Source organism: Juglans microcarpa x Juglans regia, chromosome 2S (assembly GCF_004785595.1).
Source record: "Juglans microcarpa x Juglans regia isolate MS1-56 chromosome 2S, Jm3101_v1.0, whole genome shotgun sequence".
Lineage (NCBI taxonomy): Eukaryota > Viridiplantae > Streptophyta > Magnoliopsida > Fagales > Juglandaceae > Juglans > Juglans microcarpa x Juglans regia.
The window spans coordinates 4440057-4464583 of record NC_054597.1 but is presented as its reverse complement, the minus strand read 5'-3'; the positions used below and the strand labels follow the sequence as shown (position 1 = coordinate 4464583).

The 24527-nt window shown below is 36.2% G+C and overlaps 1 protein-coding gene and 1 pseudogene across 1 annotated transcript; both read right to left on the bottom strand.

Moving 5' to 3' along the window:
• Positions 1–1336: 1336 nt before the first annotated feature.
• On the bottom strand, positions 1337–5160 carry LOC121252346. Its single transcript, XM_041151955.1, has 2 exons — positions 4750–5160; positions 1337–1587 (listed from the first exon to the last, which is right to left on the bottom strand). The coding sequence occupies exons 1-2, from the start codon at positions 5030–5032 to the stop codon at positions 1466–1468; spliced, it is 405 nt and encodes a 134-aa protein (XP_041007889.1). The 5' UTR covers positions 5033–5160; the 3' UTR covers positions 1337–1465.
• A 760-nt stretch (positions 5161–5920) lies between these two features.
• On the bottom strand, positions 5921–24264 carry LOC121252284 (annotated as a pseudogene).
• Between the last annotated feature and the right edge of the window lie 263 nt (positions 24265–24527).

Sequence of the window (24527 nt, the reverse complement as noted above, 5' to 3'; positions counted from 1 at the left end):
TGAGATGGATCAGTTGGTTTAGGAATCTTACCATCCAAGAAGCTGAGTTTGTTTTTGATATTCAATGCAGGACGCGTTGTGTGTGCTCAAGTAACATAGTTTTCAGTCGTGAGGAGCTCAGGAACTAGTAAGGAAGAAGCTCCTTCTCCAGGTTGAATGAAATAGGGGCTGGTTGGGTGATGAGGGTTATTGTCATGGTTGAGAGGGTTTGTGGATGTGTTGGTGTTGGTATTGGTATTGGTATTGATATCCGTCATAGCTCTGGTACCATATTACAAATAGAGCAGAAAGCTTAAAACAGAAAGTTGCAGTGTGCTAAAAAACTTCTTCTCATATATCTTATAGTGTAATCATCTAAAGTACAGTACGTCTCTCACTATTTATAGACATAGTCCAAAGAATTGAAGAAAAAGAAAAATACAGAATAAAATAGAAGAATCCGTAAATATATATAGCTCATCATAACAACCATGCATTTAAAAAGAATATTTCTGTTTTAGCCTTGATCACGTCCTTCCCACATTCTTTCTGTAGTGCCTTTGTCTATTGGAACCGTAGGTATTGGTGGTCCTTCATCTAGTAATTTCAACACAAACTACACATATGCTCTGGAGCACTCCCGCACATAAATTTCTTTATGACGGACATTGTCTTAACTTCTATAAACTCTCTCTAAAAAAATATTCTGGTTTGTCTGAGAGAATAGCATTATGTAAAAACAAAACTAATCAACATTTCTTCAAAATAAGAGAAGTACTATCACTCTCCGTCCTCTCACGGAGGAGTACTATCTATCCGCCTCCTCCCAAATGAAGAGTGGGATTTTGCTACTCTGGATACCAAGTCCAATTTTTTTTTTTCCTAACAAAACGAGAGAAAAACTGCAAATTACAATTAAAAAAAAAAAGGCTGAACAAAAAACTAAAAAAACACTTGAGAAACTGGCCCCAGCCCCTCCACGTAAAAACTGCGTCGTTTTCGCAAGAAGCCTAGTCCTTCAACATTTTCCTCCTGCGCCGCAACCCCTGACTTCCTCTTCTCTCTTATTTTTTCTTTTTTTACTTTCTTTTACCTCCTGCTATGCCCGTAACCGCCTCGAGCACCTGCCAGACCTTTATTGGACTAAATCGGACTAATTTTAGCCGCACGCTGGCTGTGCAGTACTACTATCTTATCCAAGAAGACCCCTTTAATGACAATCTCAAAACAAATTAAAGAAAAAATTAGTGACTGAAGGATTTTAATTTGTTTCGTTTGGTGGCGAGAGCTCTCAATTCTTACAAAGATCCAATAGCGACGCCATGATTCTTAGTTCATAAGAACAATTTAATTAGAATTAGCAAAAGACTTCACATCAGCAATTAACTGATTTACATTATTATTACATTTGATCGCATGATCAGAAAGCTATAAAGGAAAACAAATTAAACAAACACTGAACACACACACACCCCAAGACTTTATTTTAAGAGTATAGATACAAAACATTTTTACCAATATCATTAGCAACCGCTGCGTTTGTAGGCTTTATTACTACACTTTTCTTTTGGCTTACCAACGATTTTACCGGGAAGACATGAGCCTGTGGTGATATAAAGAGTTGGAACGAAGCGGGCGATAGAAAGGAAAAGAACACGATAGTGACGGTCTTTTTCCCTGATTTGCCGGTCTAAGGTACTCCATCTTTTTTTGACTCTATTTCACAAATTTGAAATAGGTTTTTAGAGTTAGTGAAGAATCGAAAATGAGAAGACCGGTGAACTAGTTTAAAAACAAATAAATGAATTTTTCAGGAAAAAAATCAAAAATGGGTTTTTAGAGTGGATAAAACCAGTGAACCAGCAATGAAGTTTCTGCTCTTTTGTGGTTTGTTTGAAATGAGACTCTAAATCCATGGTTAGTAAAGTTTCAAGGACTTGAAAACAAAGCTAAAAGCAGGGTACTGGATTGAGAGGTTTTCAATTAATAAATTGAATCAATTTAGCTGGTGGTTGAGGATGTCAATGGGGCTTCTTAAGAGAAGAAACCAAGGTACACAAAGAAGATTACCAGAAAAGAGAGAAGAAGCTTACCAGAAAAGAGAGAAGGCAAAATGAGAGAAGCCACTTTTTGCAAAAGGAGAATCTTGAAAGTATAGCTCTACTATTTATAGCATAAAGAGATCTTGGAGTTTTAGAGATTCAGAAGATCAAGTAGAAAAAGAGATACAATGTAAACGATAAAACTATTAAACCATCTAGCTAAAACCATCAAAACAAAGTTCGATCAAACATTAATCATAAACAAATGAAAAAGAAGAAAAGGCAAAAAAAAAAAACCATTTGATTTCTTTCACTATCTAGGCAAGTTGAATAAACCCTTCCAAGTCTGCAAAGCTGCCCAAGAACCCACCTGAATTCTCACCATTCCACATCCCTTCCTCATCCTTAACTCTCTCTCTCTTGACATCAAACCACACTCGGAGCTCCAGTTTGGCCATTGGCTTGTCGAATGAAGCATTTCTTGGCTCTTCTCTCTGCAGCCATTTTCCGTGGTTTTCCAGTGAGTCGTTGCACTAACTCATGGAAGTTGGTTGCTTTAGTTTTGATGATTTTGGGTGCAAATATGTGAATTATGCGTATCTTTGGCTTGGGCTTGGATATTTTCTTTGAATCATGGCGCATGGCTGGGGGAGGTGGAGTTGAACAGGGTGTACAAGTTTGTTTCTTTGCCTTCTGAAGTTAAACGAAGCCACTTTCAAGAGAAGCCATGCGGAGAAGATAAGAAACGAAGGCATGCAGAGAAGATGGCTAGAGCAGAGAGAAGGTACGCAAAGAAGATTACCATAGAAGAGAGAGGGCACGTGGGGAAGAGGCGCAATGAAGAGATTTGTTTAACTTCAGATCCCCCCAAATTAGTCCATGCCTGAGTTAAAATCAAAACGATTCATTTGATTAAATCAGTCCATATCAACTTTTCGGTACACTTCGGTGCGCAAATTCGCCTGAATTAAGAGTTTTCCATTTTACCTCGTTGCAACTTTCCGTTGTTAAGGGTGTGATCAAGTAAGTGAATAGTTGTATTTGTTTTTAAGGCGAAAATAAAATTTTTTTGCGGTGTTTTATTGTTGTTGCAAAAATACATATCTCATTTTCTTTCATTTAATTTCCAAACCAACAATTAGGAATTCGTTGCAAGAAAATAATTTTAATTTTCTACAAAAAGGACATCACCACAATTACTTTAGACAAAAAAAATCAATTTCAACACGTTTTGTGTATTTTACGGCAATATTATTTTTGCCGCTAAATTTCATTTTTGATATTTAGCAATTTGTGACGATTATTTAACTATCTAATTCAGTACCAATTCTTTAAGAATTGAAACCGGTCCTAAACATGTTTAGTGCCGGTTTTTATATTTTGAAAACTGTTTTGAATCGAACCAGAACGGTATATATATAAATTTATATATTATATATATTCTATGCTAAATTGCTAGTTAATAAAACATGAAATTTTAATCTTATTATTCAAACATATTAATCTTGGTAATAAGTTAGACGCTATTTATACTATATTAATATTGTTAACGTCGTCTTTCGCACATCTTTAGGCTAAATTCCAACAACTCAGATATTCAAAAACGGGTTATACACAAGGTAGAAAAGATTGTGATTTTGAGAAGGCAGCCTAAGAGCCAGGTAATCTCCAATGTCAAAGTTAATAATTAAAATATAATAACATGTAATAGTAATGTATAATCATCAATATATAAAAATATGTAATATTAATATATAATAACTAAATTAATATAATAACATATAATAGAAATATATAATAATCAATATATGATAAAATATAATACTAAAGCATAATAACTAATATATAATAGAGGAATGTTATATATCAATAACTATTCACTTTTACGTTTTAGAATCATAATTTTTTTTATAAGATGTGAAGATATTTTTTATAGAATGTGAAATATGAAATAGTAAATAATAGATGATGAGAAATTTTTTTTTTATATAATAACATGTGTATTAATATAAAATAAAAACTCGAATGTTGATAATTTTACACGACGTAAAATCGCGAATTGCCATCCTAGTTTCCATCAACTTTCTGGCGTGAGCCACGTGAAGATAATTTTCCGATCCCACTAGTTAATAGTTATCCACAATGCATTATTGGATTGTACTAGGTTGTGGCCACACACTAGGCTCTCTCTCCGTTTCCATCAATTTTGTGACGTGAGCCACGTGACGATCATTTTCCGATCCCATTCCCACTAGTTATCCACAGTGCATTATTGGACTGAACCGGACTAATTTTAGCCGCACGCTGGCTGTGCAGTACTACTATCTTATCCAAGAAGACCCCTTTAATGACAATCTCAAAACAAATTAAAGAAAAAATTAGTGACTGAAGGATTTTAATTTGTTTCGTTTGGTGGCGAGAGCTCTCAATTCTTACAAAGATCCAATAGCGACGCCATGATTCTTAGTTCATAAGAACAATTTAATTAGAATTAGCAAAAGACTTCACATCAGCAATTAACTGATTTACATTATTATTACATTTGATCGCATGATCAGAAAGCTATAAAGGAAAACAAATTAAACAAACACTGAACACACACACCCCAAGACTTTATTTTAAGAGTACAGATACAAAACATTTTTACCAATATCATTTGCAACCGCGTGCGTAGGGAACACACTTTTGTTTTGGCTTAATGCCGGTTTTATCGGGAAGACAGCTTTTGTACCTTGGAGGTCGGTTACAGTCGGAAACTGCAGGCTTAGTAGGGGATTTAGTGCCCCAGTGACAGTCTGATAGTCAACAAGCATCCTGCTTATTTCCGAATCGAAGAGCAGCTCTGGCTCCTCCATGCGGCCCTGGTAATCAAAGGCGGCGCGGGTGCCGTTGTCAAGCTGGATTGAAGAAGCAATCGCTCCCCAACGAGTCGTGTGCGGCGAGAATAACATCAGCAGCAGCACTGTCACCAGAAGAAAGTGATCCAGCTTCTTCGCTGTTTCTCCCACCATCTCAGCCCCCTTCCCGGTGTGTTATGAATCTAATAGTGAACGGAGAAATAACCTTGTGGATTCAGAAAGTGTAAAGAAATTGATTGTAATTAAATTACTGTAAAAATATAATTGGGATTTCAAGAAATCCTAACCTCTACGAATATAAGAGAATTCTTGATAAGCATTCAGATAATCACCTCCCGACCCTCCTCTCCGTATATATACCACTCGACATAAAATAGGGACAAACAACACATCAGCATCAAAATAAGGTCATGGGCCAGTCTCTACCAACAACAAAACAAGCCTACAGTCACTAGGACAACTTGGGCAGTGTAGAAAGTTTGATTGAAGTTGAAAAAATTGTTTACGAAAAGTTTAAAAAAATAAAAATAAAAAAATTGAGAGCTTCTGGTAGCGTAGAAAGTACTTAGTAAATGCTAGCCTGGATTAGACCATTCGCGTCTGATTTTTTAAATTTTTCTTAAATTTTAGTTGAAAAGGATATTTTCTATAATTTTATTTTAAATTAAAGAATTTTCTACATCTTACTCTCTATCATTTTTATATTGTATTAAAATAATATTATTTTAATATAACTTTTTTATTAATTTTTTCTCTCACTCCTATTTTTATTCTTAAGCACTAACTCATTTGTCTTACCCTCTTCTTTTCAATGATTTATTCCTTGAAAGAATTATGTGAAATAATATTATTTTAATATTAATAAGCGTACAAGTAAAATTTTTGAAATTATTGGGAGAATAAAATTTCAAAATTTATATTTTTCCTTCTTATATTTTTACTTATATGTATCAATTTTTTGATGATATTCCTAAAAATCTTTAATTGAACTATTTATTCTAGTTCAATTATATTCCAAAAAACCTCTTTAATCCCGTGAGATCAATATCAGACAGTAAAAGGCTTGACTTGACGGCCTGATAGATCTTGATTCCCTGCATGTGAGTGTCGGTTGGCTCGTTATGGAACTTTGGGGCCACATCGAAAGCCAGTACATGCCCATCATTTTCCATTCTTAAACCACCCTATATATATAATTGGATACAAAGCTAGTTTTAGAACCCCAAAACCAAATCGTGAACAATTAATTTGGGCATTAATATCATTCTTTATTTTAATTTTTTTAGTATTATAACACGTACACACTAATCAATATGGTTTTCTTTAAGTGATTTTTAATATGATCAATTACTTACATAGAAACTAACTCAACTAATATTATATATAACTGGAAATAATAACGAAACTTACCACGAAAAACATAAAATTTATCAATTAATTACTTCATATTTAATTTACATAATATTTTTGTGGAACGTATTAATTTATTTGTTATTCAAAACGCGAGATATTTGTATACAACCTCGTTAATATAATACGGTTGCTCCCTTTGACTTGTCTAATTGCATGATGCACAGAAAATAATACTCTTTTTTTTTTTTCAAGCAATTAACGGAATATTATCTATGTCTATGCATAGTTGGGGAGCATTGACCTCAATGTCACATATATAATTAAGCATATATAGGGTGATTTTGTGAGACCAGACCCAATATTCCATTATGTTAGCATGCAGCTTATAATAAACTGTTGCATGTGCTTTTGTAAATCTCTTATTTGCCATAGCTTAATAAGAACTATTAATTGATTAATATTAATGGCGTTGATTGGCTGAACCGAAAGAGATAATGCTGACCAAGACTTGTCGACGGGGCATATTGTTGATGTTTGGCGTCCATCTCAAGTGGTCATAGTACTGAACGCAACGCAAAATTACAGCAAGATCTAGCTTTAATTTTAGATGGCAGCCAATGGGTCAAGATCCCTCCAAAACAGCATCCATCGGCCTCGCTCTCTCTTATCGCCAAATTGGTGGCGTTCCTCCCCAGTTTTTCTCCTCTGGTTTCATTATTTTTCTGTAATCTAATTTCTTAAACCAACAATTGTATAGCTGAGGTAAATGGAAACAGAGGGTTGGTTTGGTGATTGTTCAATGAGCTGGGAGTCTGAACTCAATTCTCCTGTCCAAGTCCGACCATCAAATCCAGTGGAGTACTTGGCAGTTGAACCACAGTTGAGAAGAATATAGTCGGTTGGAGGGTAATTATAAGGAGACGGCGAGCCGCTGTTGACGGTACGTGCTGGACAGGTGGCGCAGGAAGAAGACAACGTAGAGAGGGGTAAAACGTGGTAGAAGGGTGGTACTCATTGTAGCATGGGAATAGGGTGGTGGATGCAAGCCTGGAACCTGCGCTTGGGTAGAACAAAAATCAAGCTAGAAGACAGTCAGAACTGAGAAGTGGGGCATGGTGGAAGACTTGAAAAGTCTTCAGAAGAGGTTAATTTGCTTGATTTAAAATACTTTAAAAATAAGTTTAGATTTTTAATGAAGAATTAATTAAACTTTGGTGGTTTTTCTTGTAATGAAGAAAAATTCCGGCGCATATATATGCATGCACAAACAAACATACGAAAGATGGAATAAAACAATAGGGTAATGTTATATATGTACAAATTTTAGATATACAAACATCCTACAGCTTTTTTTAAAAAAATTCATAAAAATTATACCCCTAAAAAATGAATTTTTTATGCGTCAGCTTATTTATAAATGGACTTGCTCCACGTAGGATTTGTACAAAGGATGGTGCTACTTCCACAGAGGGAGTCTACCGAATAGCAATGTGCTTGGTTCGGCTATGATAAACTGGATTTTTTTTCATTGCAATTGCTGATTTATTATCACAGAAAATCTCAACTGGAAGTTGCTGCTTTGCTTCCATATCTTCAAGTATTCTGGTCAGCCATATAGCTTGATTTACAACATTGGCAGCAGCAACATACTCTACCTCTGTTGTAGATTGAGCCACGTAATCTTGTTTTTTTTAACCCCATGAGAAAATTCCAAATCCCAAATTAAAACAATAGCCTAATGTACTCTTCACATCATCAATAGAACCAGCCCAATCACTGTTAGTGTACCCAATTAATTTTGAATAAGAACACAGTTTGAAAGAAATATCATATTTAAAAGTTCCTTGAACATATCTCAAACACCAAAATGCACTTGATTGGAATTTTGCATAAGCCTAGACAACATACTTGTAGCAAACATGAGATCAGGTCGAGTAGAAGTGAGGTATAGCAAGCTGCCAATCAAGCTTCTGTAAGTAGCCCCATCAGTTAATTTTCCCCCATATTCTTTCTTAAGTTTTTCATTTGCAATTAGAGGAGTTGCCACTGGTTTGCAATCAACCATATTGAACCTCTTAAGTAAATCTTCAGCATACTTCTTTTGAGAAATGAAGATGCCATCATCTTGACATACTTCCATACCAAGAAAATAATGCATTAAACCCAAGTCACTCATTTCAAAAGACTTCATCATCTCTTGCTTGAATTCTTCAATCATCTTTGACTCATTTCCAGTTATGATTAAATCATCAACATTTAAGGAGACAATGAGCCGATTTTTACCTTCGATTTGAACATAAAGTGTAACTTCACTCACACTTTTCTTGAAGCCTTGTTCACCAAAGTAACCATTGATCTTGTTATACCATGCTCTAGGTGCTTGTATAAGCCCATATAGAGCCTTTTTTAATTTAAGCACACTGCCATCTTCCTTGTTAATGCCCTCGGGTTGCTCCACATACACTTCCTCTTCAAGTTTTCCATTGAGGAACGCTGATTTAACATCAAGTTGAGAGATCTTCCAACTTCTTTGAGCTGCATGTGCACAAACAGTTCTTATGGTATCTAATCTTGCCACAAGAGCATAAGTTTCATTGAAATTGATTCCAGCCTGCTATGAGTACCCTTTAGCAACTAATCTTGCTTTGCATTTCTTTAATGAGCTTCCTTTTGTAAATCCATTTAACTCCAATGATTTATTTGCCGTCAGGACAAGGAACAAGCTCCCAGGTATTGTTCTTTTCAATTATCTTAATCTCCTCCTTCATTGCATTAACCCAAACTGATTCTTTTACAGCTGCTGCAAAGCTTTCAGGCTCAAAAGATATATAGTTGCAAGTTTCATAGATTTCACTCAAAGGTCTCAGCGTTCTTGGACTTGTTTCAGGAATAGACTGTTCTGAGAACTCAAGGTTACTGTCAACCCTTTGTTATGAAGTTGGAGTTACTGGTTGACTGTCAACATCATTTTCCATTCTTGTCTCGGGTTCTTCAATTACTGGTATGGTAAGTGGCTGAGTTAATTCTTCATCTTTCTCCTAATTATAAGGAGTTTCTTGTCCGATCTGTCTGGGGTAAGGTTCCGACTTGCAAATCCCTCTCCATCAAGTTATCGGAGAGAGACAAATTCAGGGTTGCTTCCGTAATGTCCTGGGCAGCGGCTCATCCAACTCTTTCTGAGTCCGATTCGTTGCTAAGCGATGAAAACATTTAGCGTTACATTGTACTTCCCCATCACTCGCATGTGCTAGGTCGGGAGTTCTTATTGGTTCCCCCCTCTCCTTCGAGGGAGAAGAACCACGCAGCCTCTCCGCCTAAAGGTAACCGCGCAAAGTGATCTTGAACAGAGGGAGGTGCTTTTGTACCTATTCAGTCTGTGTCTACCCAGGGGGTCCCAACGGACCCTTCGCGTTCTCCTCCGCCGAGTATTCCTCTCAAAGAGAAAAGGAGTTCCCACCAAGCGGCTCCAAAGATCAGTTCCCACTGAGCTGCTCTAGAGAGCAGTTCTCATGGAGCCGCTCCAGAGAGCAGTTGTCACCGAGCCCGACTTGAAAGTTCACGACGATCGGCTTCACCTGGTGGGAATTCCCAACCCTCACCAGAGACAAAGAAAAACTTGCGCTGCCAGTCCTTGGAATGGGAAAAGCGATGCTCTAGTTGGGCGACTCAATTGCCAAAGTGAACCCAAAAACTACAAAGATTTCCCTCCAGCTGCAGAGCGCCGTGAACAAAGAGAAATTCATGAGTAGTTAGGTTAGGGTATTCATCATCAATACATGCCTCCAGGCAACACAACAGGCCATCAATATCTTCCAAGCATTAGGCACGAGTAGGCAGGGGCAAGCCCTAAGAAATCTAGCACGTCGCACACAATACAGTAGAAGGGCAAGAAGAGCCCCATTAGGGACATCAAGGAATACAATGCCACAGAAACAGCCAGTCCCTCGACGTTAACCGTCACTCTATATATATGCATCGATGGTCACTCCAAGAGGTACGCAAACATTGCTTTACTGTTCTATAAGAAATACAAGGCAATTCACTTGACTTAGACATCAGAGGTGTTTCTATACCTTTCAGGCCCTTTTCTCTCCTTTGGATGTCGATCGCGGGGTGAGCAGGAGCACGCAACACGTCCACAACATAACCTTTTTCTTAACTTGATGTCTATCGATCTCCCACTATCACAGTTATGCCTAGATCTGTGTGAGACCTTGGATCATGACAGAGGAGAAGTACAAACACTATTAAGCAAATAAGGGATCCCCAAGACAAGATCTTGACAAATAAAGTAGAGATTGAGGGAGCTTTCAAAACACATTTTGAGACAATCTTTACCTCTATGGAAAACATTACTGTCTGCATAAGCTCTATGGAATCCAAAGTATCTAGCGAGATGAATACAAATCTTATTCAAGAATTTACCAAAGAAGAGATAGAAGCGACTCTGCATCAAATGTCCCATATTAAATCCCTAGGACTAGATGGTTTTGGGGCTGACTTTTATCAACATCATTGGAGCACCGTGGGAGACGATATTTGTAAAGCTGCCATGGAGTTCTTAAATAGAGAAAGTATGTCCCCTTCCTTGAATCTTACTTACATTACTTTGATTCCTAAAGTAAAAACTCTTTTTTGTTTGTCAATGACTTTAGACCCATAAGTTTATGTAATGTGATGTACAAGCTTATTTCTAAAGCACTAGCAAACAAGTTTAAGAAAGCTCTCACATCACTCATCTCTAGCACTCAAAGTGCTTTCATTCCAGGGAGGCTAATAACCAAAAACATTATGGTGGCCTATGAATTATTGCATATGATGGGGACCAAGCAAAGTGGAAGCACAGACAATATGACACTAAAGCTTGATATATTAAAGGCCTATGACATAATAAAGTGGGCTTATCTGGAGGCAATCATGAAAAATACGGGATTTGAGGAAAAATAGATCACTCTGATAATGAAATATGTGAGTACACTTAGCTATTCTATGTTGGTGACTGGTAATTCAGGAGATGTTATCTATTCAACTAGAGGGTTAAGGTAAGAAGACCCCCTCTCACCTTATCTGTTCATTCTATGTGCTAAAGGGTTAAGCTCATTGATCAATCAAGCGGAGAAGAGAAATGCAATCAAAAGGGTAGCAGTGGCTCGTGGGGGTCCTAGAACAAATCATCTGCTTTTTACAGATGATAGTGTGTTCTTCTGCAAAGCTAAACAGACAGAATGGGAATATTTACAATCTTAACAATATATGAAAAAACCTTAGGTCAAGCTCTCAATAAGCATAAAAATTCAATTTTTTTTTCAGTAGAAATACAACTGCTGCTACCAAAGACTTAATTATTCAGGAAGTAGGGTCTATTTTTGTGGGAGTTATGAGAAGTACTTGGGTTTACCAACTTTAGTTAGTAGATCAAAATGCAACTCCTTCATGTGCATTAAGGATAGAATCTGGAACAAGATCAGTAGTTGGAAAACTAATATTTTATCCAAAGTAGGGAAAGAGGTTCTCATTAAGGCAGTGTTGCAAGCTATCCCCACCTACAGCATGAGTGTTTTTAAGATTTCAAAGAAATTGTGCAATGATATTTCATCTATGTTGGCTAGATCCTGGTGCGGTAATAATCAGAAGAGGCATGTTATCCTTTGGAAGAAGTGGAGCAAGATGGGATACCAAAGGATAAAGGGGGACTTAGTTTTCGAGATATATAAAGCTTCAAGTTGGCAATGTTGGCAAAACAAAACTAGATATTTTTGCAAGATCCTCTCTCCTTACTAGCTTGAGTGCACAAAAGTAAGTATTTCAATAATGCACAGTTGCTGGAACCAAAACTAGGAAATTCTCCATCTTTTAAAAAGAGAATTATTTGGTTTGCTATACCGCTGTTAAAAGAATGACTCATTTGGAAAGTAAGGAATGGTAAAAAGATTAATATTGGGGCCATAAATAGTTGCGTGAGCTATCTTCCTACTATGTTCAATCTCCTATTACAAATTAGGGACCTGAAGCCAAGGTGAGTGAGCTACTAGTTGAAGAACCGAGAAGCTGGTATGCATATTTGGTTAAAGCCAACTTTATTGAAGAAGAAGCTCAATTGATTTGCAACATCCCAACCAGTAAGACAGGAGTTGAAAACAAGTTGATATGGAATTTCAATAAAAATGGTAGGTTCTCAATAAAGAGTGCTTATCATCTGGCACATTCCAAATTACAAGAAGTGGAATGTGGTTCCTCTAGCTTCAATGAAAAGGATGAGGAGTGGAAAAGAATATAGAGGCTAAGTATGCCAAGGGCATCATAGCATTTTCTCTGGAAGGCTAGACATAATATCCTACCAACCAGAGTGAATTTACACAAACAACTAGAGTAGCAACACAACTCCACAAAGCATGAATAGTGTTTTCTTCTTTGTAAAGACATTGTGCAGCTATGGGGTAGGATGTGCTCATTATTAAATAAAGAGCAACTGGAAACTTTGGCCCTCATCCTGAGATGTATATGGCAATGAAGGAACAAATTCATCTTAGATAACAAATTTGATAGCCCTTCAATGGTTATAAAAACTGTAATGGAAGGTCTAAATGAGTTCCAAAAAGCGTAGATGAAAAATGGAGGACAAGAGACACTGTAATTGGGAATAGGAAGAACATCTCAACCATGGCAGAAACCTGAGAGGGGTTATGTTAAAGCAAAGCATTGGATTCCAAGAACCAACATACTGGTATTGGAGTTATCATTAGAGAGAGTGAAGTTGAGATCTCGGCTACTATGTGTGATCAGATAAGGGGAATGGGGCTACCAGTTATAGCAGAATGTAATGCTTTCTAGACTACAATGAATTTCTGTTATAAGTTGGGATTTAGCAACGTTGTCTTGGAAGGTGATGCGCAAGTGGTGATCAAGGCAGTCCAGTCCAATGTGCAGAGGAAAATTGGGCTTGGCATGATTGAGGACTTGAATAGGTCGATAAAGTTGAGACCAGAATGGGGTATAAGTTTTGTGTATAGAGAAGGGAATGGAATGGGGTGTATAGCCAAGATTGCTTTGTCTTTAGATGGTAAACATTGCTGGATTAAGGATTGTCCCATTTCCATTCACAATCTTGTTCTGACTGAAAATTCTGTAATAGTTAATTCGATTCGAATGCAATAAAAAGCTTGCTCGGTTTTTCTCTTAAAAAAAAAAAGAAACCTTGATGGCCTGAATTTGAAATATCTTGATTGCATATGAGAGTCGGTTGGCTCGTTATGGAACTTTGGGGCCACATCTCAAGGCACTTGCCCATCATTTTCCATTCTTAAACCACCCTGGCGGAATGCTGACGTTTCGCGATAACTCTTCATTGCAATAACATATTTCAGATCAATCTATTCTCTGGATAAGTGCAAATTCCTTGGGACTCGATTTTCCCACTTATGATTTATCTAAACCATCTCTAATACCTCATAGATAAACTTAATATTGTTATAGATAAAGTCAATAAATAATTTACATTCATCCAAAATTACCAACTTAATGATAGGATAAACTCTATCATTTTAGTCACGTAATCCTACACAAACTTATCAACTTAATCACTTAATCATAGCCAAACTTTTACATCTACAGATAAAAAACTAGTTTAAAAACCCAAAACCAAATCGTGTACATGAATTAATTTGGGCGATATTATTCTTTATTTTAAGTTTGTTCTATTAATATTAGAATTCACACTTATTAATATGGTTTTCTTTAAGTAAATTTTTATATCAATAATTTACATAGAAACTAATTTTAAAATATGTCTCCTGAAGTACTAGTATTATATATGACTGGAAATAATAACGAATCTTACCCCGAAAAACACAAAATTTCTCAATTAATTACAACATATTTAATTTGCATAATATTTTTGTGGAACGTCTTGTGTTTACTACGTCTTGCATAATATTTAATTTGCATATTAATTGCCACATTAAACTAAATCTTGTGTTTACTAAATTCTAGTTTTTATTTTTTTGTTTTTGTGTTTAAATATTCAACTTTGAGTTTGAGTTTTAGAAAGAGACTTGTAAAATATGTGTCCCACCACTAGCTGTGACCTTCCACCTGCAACTAGTAATGTCGGCGGCATTGTACGCTTGAAACACTTCCGATGTCTAAGCCAATAACGAGTGATAGATAATAATTTAAGAATACTCAATCTAATATATAGACGGTTACCTGTTATCTCTATATATACACGTGAAGAATATTGGATGTGTACTAGTACAACAAATATGGGTTTTTTTCCACGAAATGCGATCGTGGCAAATAGTAGGTTGATGACACGAAAACTGTTCGTGGAAAAAATACAAGCCTTTTGCCACGAGATCACGTTGGCAAGTAAAACTTCATGGGAACATAATTTTTTGGGCCGAAATAAACACTTTTTGCAGCGATTAAAAGTCGCCGCAAATAAAATTATCAAAAATATGTTTCCTTCGTGGATTATCAGTTTTTGTCGTGATAAAATGTCGCCGCAAATAGTCTTACAGAATTCTTTCCCCTCTCGTGGGTTGTTACTTTTTGCGACGATATTTTTCTGCCACAAATAGACTAAGCTTTGGGTTATCAGTATTTTCGGCAACGTTATTAGTTTTTTTGGTGATAACAACCTGCCACAAATAGTAATAAAATTAAATCCCTCGCTCCTTTCTCTCCCCCCCCCCAAAAAAAAAACACAAAACACTCACACGATACTCTCCTATTTCTCTCTCTCTCTCTCTCCCTCCCTTTCCCTTAGACTGTTGAGCCTCTCCTCCCTGCTGCGCCACCGCGAATGGCTGCCCTTGCCTTCGAGCCACCGTGGGTCTTCCCCCTCAGCCCCTCGCCTTCCCGCCGACTCTCTCTCTCCCACTCTCCCTCTCAAATCCCAACAGATCTGTGCACCTTTGCCGTCTCTAGCCATGGCCATCGCCACCCTCATTGCCCTAAGATTCCTCCAGTCACCAACCGTCGCTCCACCCCTGCTCCCGCATCTCTCTCCCTCGCACGGTGTCTCTCGCGGGTCTCCACAGCACACCCCCCACGGTTTTCTGGTTACAGTGGCCTTCCCCGCTGCCTTGAGCCACCATCGCCGGCTCTAGCCAAGACGCAGCACCACCACGAGCAACCCATGGATGCTGCAGCACCTCCCGCACGCCTCCTTCGCTGTCCAGCCCTTAAGCATGGTAAAAATCCTAACTTTGTGTCTCAAGTGCATTATTTAGTGTATATAGACGTGTATGGTGTGGTGTTGAGGGCCTAGGCAGATTTGTATCTATGTAAATTTACTATTTCAAATGTTTTCAACTACTCAATTGCACCTCACAGGATTTTGAGTCTGCTCTGAAAATGGTTTTGGCTAGTCGTGGATGAAAAGAGAGCTGAGGAGATGAAAACACTTTTAACAGAAAGCCTTAAATAATTATGCTGGTATGGAGTGCCGTAACTAAATTAGCTCCATGCCTTGTTTGCCTTGGATTTATGTTATGTAAGATTTTTGAAAGGATTTGAAATTTCATGTATACTAAAACTAATTTGAAGTTTTTGGGTTCTCTGCTGCTTCTCTACTCAGGGATGAGTCCCTATATCTTCCAGATGATGATTTGGTTGTGTGCATGGAGTGATTGTATTTATACGTTTTAAAGGTGTGGCTTAGAGTATGTCTTACCTCTGGATGATTCATGTGTTAATAAGTGTAGTACATCACAAGCAGTATCTATTTGATTTGTTTTTCGGTATGAGTGGTAGTTATAGTGGTACTTCTTTCTTTTGCAGGATCTCCCTAAATTTTGCCTTCCAAAAGGGGTTACTCGTGGATGCCCAGATTGTAGTAATTGTCTGAAGGTTGGTCTTGTTAGTTAACCATTATGTTTGTATTATGAGGTCAAACTTTCCATTGCACTTGAAAACTTGGAAGCATTATGTGGACAGGTTCCCTTGTTTCCATGACGTTCATTGTCGGTTGATTTTTTGTAAACAGGTAATAGCAAGGTGGCGTCCGGAAGAGGCAAGGAGTGTCAGTGAAGAGGCTCCTGTTTTCCATCCAACGGAATATGTGTTTCTTGTCTTATTCATGCATTTCTTTATTTTTCTTTCATTTTTGTGCTCTCAGTTTCCTTTTTTAAGATGTAAAGTATTTTTTTCTTGTCGGAAATTTAATTCTTGCATGACCTTGAACCTTTTGCTGCAGGAATTTGAAGACACTGTTAAGTATATTGCAAGCATACGCCTTAGAGCAGAAGCATATGGAATTTGTCGTATTGTTCCTCCTTCGTGGCAACCTCCTTGCTTTCTCCTCACTAAATGCCACTGTGTTCTTTGTATCAAGTATCAACCAATTTTCCAAAGTATCAATGGAAAGCTTTCTTATCAATGGGTTGAGGCCACTCACCCATCAATATTGAGATAATTGATCTACTCTGAAATTTCAAGCACGAGAGTTTTTTGTGATCCCACTTTTCATGTATCTTTTTCTATTTCTAGTTAGGCCTTCCTCTTGTATACTTGCAAGCGTGGGATGCTACCTTTGTTTTTATTAATAAAGTCTTCCATTATGATGTGTTTGAATTCATTACTTGGACCTTGACATCCACACTTTCCTTCTAATCTGCGGAGGAGCAGAGGCATTAGTTTATTAATTACATAAAGTTCTTAAATGCTTATGTTATCATAAGTTATTAGAGCAAATGATTTTTGTCACTTTAATCTGCTCTATCCTATAAGATGATTTTCGTCACTTGATTTCTTTGAGCTATTAAGATAAGTACACGAGAAAAAAAACTAGGAATTGTTAAACTGAAGCACCTGACTCTGAAGATTTATGCTTTTCAGATTTATTTAGTTTGGGAGTAATCAAGTGATTTGCTTTTTCACCTCTTCTTTCTAAATAATTTCTCTTCAAGTTCTTGTGCTCAAGTTTGCAAGCATGTGTTGCATTGGAAATGTTCAAGTTACCAGAACATGTTCTTTGCATTGGAGGGATTCTGCAGGTCAAGTTACCAGAACCTGTTCTTTGCATTTAGTTATGGGGAAAAAGAACCATCTATCAAGTATCAATTATTGTGTCTACTTTCCTTTTATGCCATTAGCCTTGGAGTTGGGATGAAGTGGATTTTTTTAAACCACGCCCTACTATTTGTGGAGTCATGAATTGTAACTTGTAAAGTTTTGTGGTTGTGTGGTGTGTGTATAAATTGGGTTCTTATTAGAAGTTTTTCTTGTGAATGTTAGCATATTTGTACATGCTTTTTTTTAAATCCATATAAGCGTCAATTTGGATTTCCAAGGTTTGGATATATTTATTTTAGTCTATATTAGACTATTTGTTATAATTATTTTTGGCTCTGAATCATTTTTTTATTTTATGATTTTTTTTTTATGAAATCTCTTAGCATTTGCCGCGTATGTAACTCGTGGCAAATACTTTTTTTTTTCTTGGAAATAATTATTTTCCGCGATAAGATTTCTTTGTAAATAAGTATTTCCAACCAAATATTTTGTGAAAAATATATATTTCTCATGAAATTATTTTATCGAAAATACCAAAGATAACTTTTTCTACGAAGATATGTCATGGGTAAACACTTTTTGCCACAACCTCTTCTCATAGAAAATAGTGTTATTGCCCATCACATTATACCAGATGAAACCTTATTTGCCACGAAAAAAAAAGGTTTTAACTACCACGGTAGTTCATGGGAAAAAGAAAGTTTTTCCCATGAACTTGTGGTTTAGTGGGAAAAGACTCTTTCTCCACCCATTATATTGCACGAGTCTCTCACGGAACAAATTGGTGGGAAATTTTTTTTTTCACTAATGATATACATTTTCCCACGACAATCATTCCTGAGAATTATCTGATTACCTTTTTGTTTTTATCCACAACACAAGGGTCTATCCATCCTAATAATTAGGGCGGCTAGAGTCCTCAACTCACAATTTTTATGAACAATTATTCTTTTCGGAAGATGGGCCTTGGGCCATCCTCACATAGGGTTGACATTGCCTTAGACTGATATATTGACTCCTCCAAAACTAGTACACGATTAATATTAAAGTAATGTTAGATATAGTTATAGAGTAATATTAGATATAGTTATAGGTTGTGCAAGTATCGCACACTCTTTTTAAAGAAGAGAGATCATTATTAAAAAAATAATTTTTTATTTAGATTTTTTATTTTTTTATTTTAAAAAAAATATATACGAAACTTGCGTATTCTATAATTATAAATATTATTTTTCTAAATTTTAATATATTTTTTTAAAAAATCCACGGGACGCCATGCAATCAGTACCAGCAATTAATATCATTCTGGATCAAAACTGAGTGGTCGAGGTCTTGGAATTTTGGCTTTCCTGATTGTGCCCAACCAGCTGTCTAGCTCAGTCCAAAAACGACATCACCACCAATGTGAGGGGAGCGTTTAGATAGTTGGGACAAAATAAAGGGTAGGGATAGGGTTTAGTACTACTATCCATTTACTTTTAGAGTGTATTTGAAGTTTTTGTATTTTTTTATTATTATTTTTAAGTATTTTTTTAACATATTTAATCATTAAAAAAATTAAAAATATATATAATTTTATTAATAATCACTTCTTAACTATTAGGTAAAATAAAAAAATATAAAACTATAAAATATAAAAAAAATAGTAAATAAATGATAAGAGGGTAGTATTCCTATCATTATCCCTAAATGCCCTCCATTTTCATTTTAAACAATTAATTATATTGATAAGTGAAGGAACTAAAACGCTTCAACTTAATTAATACTATCCGTTTCAAACGAAATGCATATAATTAATTTATTCTGACTCTTTAATTCTTAGACTAATCATATGATGTCGTGGTCTAATGTTATGGGTTTGGTATGCTTGATCAGATCAACAATAGTTAAGTAATGTTAGTTATAATTATGAGTTATGTAAATATTATATATATATTTTTAAAAATAATAAAATTATTATTAAAAATTTTATTTTTTATATAAATTTCAGATTTATTTTTTATTTTTAAAATATGCGCACTACTACAAATGTCATTTCTTATCATAACAGTCTTATGGGTTTGATTTCAACGAAGTGCTTGAAGGATTAGTACGTGGGTGTGATTATACAGATCACGATCCCATGGTAGTGAAGGTGTACGTGATTTCATTTTATTAATTATTTAATATTATCTAAAATATATACAAATAATAATAAATATTAGGAAAATAATATTTTCATTTAAGAATATCAACGAGAGAATTCATTTATTGAATTTTTTTTAGTTAAAAAATTATTTTTTAATAAGTTTTTTATTTTTTTTTAGAAAAAATATTAAGAAATTTAAAAAAATGTTTAAAAAAACTGAACACTCGATGACTTTTCCAGTAGTATTTGACGGTGGACCTAGCAGCACCCTAAACATAATTAACCCAGTTGACATTGTTTTTTATCCACTTGCAGATAAGTGATTTACCCCTATCATATATGTTCAATTAGCAGGATTTGAGGCAAAAAAGATATAGAAAACACTACTTACCATAACCAAAAATTAGAGAAAAAAAAAAAAAGAAGAAAACTTATAACTCATTTTTAAATAACTAATAAAATCATGACATAAAAAAGAATTTTAATATTATAAAACTAACTTCCGATTTTGAGTAAAGTGTAAAATAATTATAAGATTAAGATTTTACTATCTTAAATGGGTGCATGCTGATGTCATGTTTGATCAATAGTAAAAAAGCGCTCTCTCTCTCTCTCTCTATCTATCTCTCTCCATCCGTTTCCATCAACTTTCTGGCGTGAGCCACGTGACGATCATTTTCCGATCCCACTAGTTATCCACAGTGCATTATTGGTTGTACCGGATCAGTTGTGGCCACACACTAGTTATCAGCCTATTAATAAAAGACCCATTTCAAACTTGCCAGTTCTTTATTCTTACACAGATGCAGTATAAAAAATATAAAAATAAAAAAAACTGATTCACATTATTACATTTAAAAAATAAAAAAACTGATTTACATTTTAAACGCATCATCAGTCAGGATCGGGTTGCAGGCCTACTGGCATTGCGTGGTTGTGCTGACAGAGATCACCAGGATCATATGGTATTAAATGGATGCATGCCATGTTTGACCAATAGTGTTTAGTCTCTCTCTCTCCGTTTCCATCAATTTTGTGACGTGAGCCACGTGACGATGCTTTTCCGATCCCACTAGTTATCCACAGTGCATTATTGGACTGAACCGAACTAATTTTAGCCGCACGCTATGCAGTACTTGCTATCTTATCCAAGAAGACCCATTCAATGAAACCAATGACAATCTCAAAACAAATTAAAGAAAAAATTAGTCACCGGAGGATTTTAATTTGTTTCGTTTGGTTGATGCAAAACTTGTGCGAGCTCTCAATTCTTACAAACATCCGATAGCGACGCCATGATTCTTAGTTCATAAGAACAATTTAAGAATTAGCAAAAGACTTCACATTAGCAATTAACTGATATACAATTTTTTTTTTCCTCGTCAAGTAAGTATTTTATAGATAAACTAATAGATACAAGATACAAGTTCAGTAGAGTGAGAGTCTCCTGCAGTCTTATCAAAGCCAACACATATTACAACACAAAAATAAAAAAACAAAAGGGGTGATTGGAGCCACAAATTTGACTCACACCTAATTCCCACAAGGGGAGACTGCTTGAAGACGGTTTTTGAATAGTCTGATAAACAGACTATTAATCTACAGCTATAAGCCACAGTACAAAGGGGTGTGCTGCAACATGTTGGTCTGGACTGGCTGAAATGAACCTTCACATCCACTTTTACTTGATCTTCGGTTAAAGAAAGCAGGAACATAGTGTAGCAACCAAAAACTTAAACGAATCGTCGGTGAGGAGCCACCACTGGCTATGGCAGCGCGTGCAATACATGCGCCACACCTAGAGATGGTTGGAAGGAAGGAAGAACAAGATCCGATGCCGCTGATCCCGACAGTGCCGCGCGTGGTGGCAGAAAGCTTCCGCAAGAATGGCAGCGCGTGAAACTCGCGATAGATCGCGCGTGAGGTTTATGCGCCACTCGAATGGGCAGATCTCTTCTGCCGTCTTGAAGATCAGCGCCTGGGGAGGCTAATGGCGGGGCGCGTGTCAGACTTTGCTCGCCTAGTTTTGGTGCAATCGGAGAACAACTAACAAAAAAACTAGAGAAAGAAAGACCTAAACCGAGACTAAGGCTGACGAGGGAGGGAGGTGGGTGAAGCCAAAGCTTCAACCCTCCTCCCCCCAGCGAATGGAGCAAACTCCTGGAGGCGGCAATTAGTTATGCAGGCAAGAGAGAAAATGAGAGAAAATGACTTTGTCTTGCATTTGTTCTTTTTGATATACAATATTATTACAATTGATTGCATGATCAGAAAGCTATAAAGGAAAACAAATTAAACAAACACACACCCCAAGACTTTATTTTAAGAGTAGATAGAAAATATTTTGGAACCTGCTACAGCTATAGGTAAATTTTTTAATAATAGATTCTATTTTTTTTTAAAGTGACTATACGATACTTATACACTCTACAAGTATACGTAATATTACTCTTTCTGTATGGAAGAGCTGCTCTGGCTCCTCCATGACAGCTTTGGGGCCACATCGAAAGCCAATACATAAAATAATAACGAAACTTACCACGAAAAACATAAAATTTCTCAATTAATTACTACATATTGGAAGAAATTGAAGTAGCCGTGTACGTACGAGGGCTGTTTGTTTGTTCTACCGAGAAAAAACTTATGTGAAGCGGAAACTGTTAATAAGCAAAAGGATCCGGTACTGCCTGATCAAATACCTTTACACTGGTCTACATTGCACATGCATGCACTTGGGAAATAATTAAAGAATTAGCTATAGGCAATATAGATTTTATTTGTATTTATGATATGGACGTTGCTACGTCCACAGAGAATTCCCTACCGGACGCTTACACTCTTTTTTTTTTTTTTTTTTTTTTTTACTTTTTCTTTCACCATTTTTTTAAACTATTTAGATCTTTTTTAAAAATAAAAAAATCATATATTCGTTTAAAAATATTTACTTAATCATTAAGTAAAAAAAATTAAAAAAGATTTTAATAGAGAATTTCGATAGAAATCTTCTGTAGGCATAGTATTTTCCTTATGATATATATATATATATATATACACATTATAGTATACAGCACTCTTATATTAATAGAATTTATACTATAATGGAGTTATATATAGTTGATCAGATTTGAACTTATTTAGACACCTATATATCGAAGGTCCAGACATTTACTGGTGAAGATTGCAATCTGATAATCAGTTGAGGAATTAAACCAGACGTTGTTATATAGCAGAATTGTGGTTTCCAAGGATACATTTAAAAAATAAAAATAAATATCAACTGGATATGGGACGAGAGTTAGAACTAGCTAGAGAATACATTATTTACTAACGAAACCATTAAAATTATCGAAACTGATAGCATAAGGATTAAAAGATTTAAAATTAGTTATCAGACACCTATATGTCTTAATGACAAATCAAATGGGATAATTTAGAAAAATGATATTTACAATCGTGAGTGTATAAATATCGTATAATCACTTTAAAAAAAATAAATAAATATAAAATTTATGTTAAAAAAAATTAATTTTTTAATAATAAACCTTCTTTTAAAATTTTTTTTAAAAGGACTATATAAAATTTGCACAAATGACTGTAGCATTACTATTTTTTTATTTCACCTCAAACCCCGGGAGAAGCTTTGCGACATCAATTCGGCGGCGTACGTTGTAGTCAGACCCGAGTCGGACATGCTTCACTACCAGGACTGATCATCTTCTCCGGCCTCTCCGAATCCGCCTTCTCTTGCAGCTCCAGTGCAAGTTCGAGCTTTTCCATCACATCTACCATCGTAGGCCGTTGGATCTCCTTATCTTGCACGCAAGTCACCGCAATCTCCACGTATACCTTGAAGCATTCTGGAGCTATCTTCCCGCCCTTCAGATAGGGATCTATGATTTCTCCGATGCTCCCATTCATGTTGCATTTTTTGGCCCAGTTGGCCAAATTAATATGCTCCTTGGCCAGTTGGGCATCCACTAGTGGTCGGGCACATAATACTTCCAAGAGCACCACGCCAAAGGAATATACATCGGATTTTGTTGTCAGTCATTGGCTCCAATAGTATTCCGGATCCGAATAGCCATGCGTGCCCACTACCAACGTAGAGCCAGTCTCAGAGACGTTACCACTTAAGTCGTTGTTACTAGCCGTGGTGTTACTCGAAATTTGTTCGGACAATCCAAAATCCAAAGGTCCCCTCGTACCATCCACGTCCACGACGAGGTTGCTAGACTTGATGATGTCATTCAAAACCTGTTTGGACACTCCCAAAGCTGAAACCTTGGCTACCCATTTCTCGTCCAAGAGAAAAAAGGCCGTGTGCACGTTACGGTGGAGAACTGGGTGCTTCAACCCCGTGTGTAGGTAGTGCAGGCCACGCGCCGCTCCGATGCAAATTTGGAGCTTCTGTTTCCACAGAAGGGGGGCCTTGTCGGTGCCGTAGAGGTGGTCGCAGAGCTTGTTGTTGGCCATAAAGTCGTAGACGAGGATCATCTCGCCTTTATCGATGCAGTATCCGAGAAATGGAACGAGGTGGACATGGCGAATTTAACAGAGCAATAGAGTCTCCGTCCTGAACTGTTCTTCACCTTCCGCATCCATTAATGAATTCTTCAAGCGCTTTATCGCCACAGGCCGGGAGTTACCCCCGTCAATGAAACCCTTATATGCTATGCCAAAGACACCCACACCGACAATGAATTCTTCATTGAAGTCGCGTGTTGCTGTTCTGATTTCGTCTATAGAAAAGTGGCGGCATAGTTCTCCGGGCAGGAATGAGGGTCTCGTAGTCGTCTTTCCTGAAAAACCCGAGGAAAAGTGCTTCCTCAGTTTCGAAAGAGCGCTAGCCATCAAAACACCAGAAAAAGCTCGACCAAGAAGCGCACACGCTGACCACAACAAATTTAAAAGATATATATTTATATTATTATATATATAAATATCAATTTTTTTTTAAAATGATATAAATCAACCAATCAAAAGTTTGGGCGGATTTTTAAAATAATATAAAATAAAAAATACTTCGTCACAGAGAATTAGGTCTCGTTAAATTATACAATAAAATGAATAATAGTTAAATAAAATATTATTAAAATATAAATTTTTAAGATAATTTTATTTTTTTAAATTTAAAAAATTAAATTATTTATT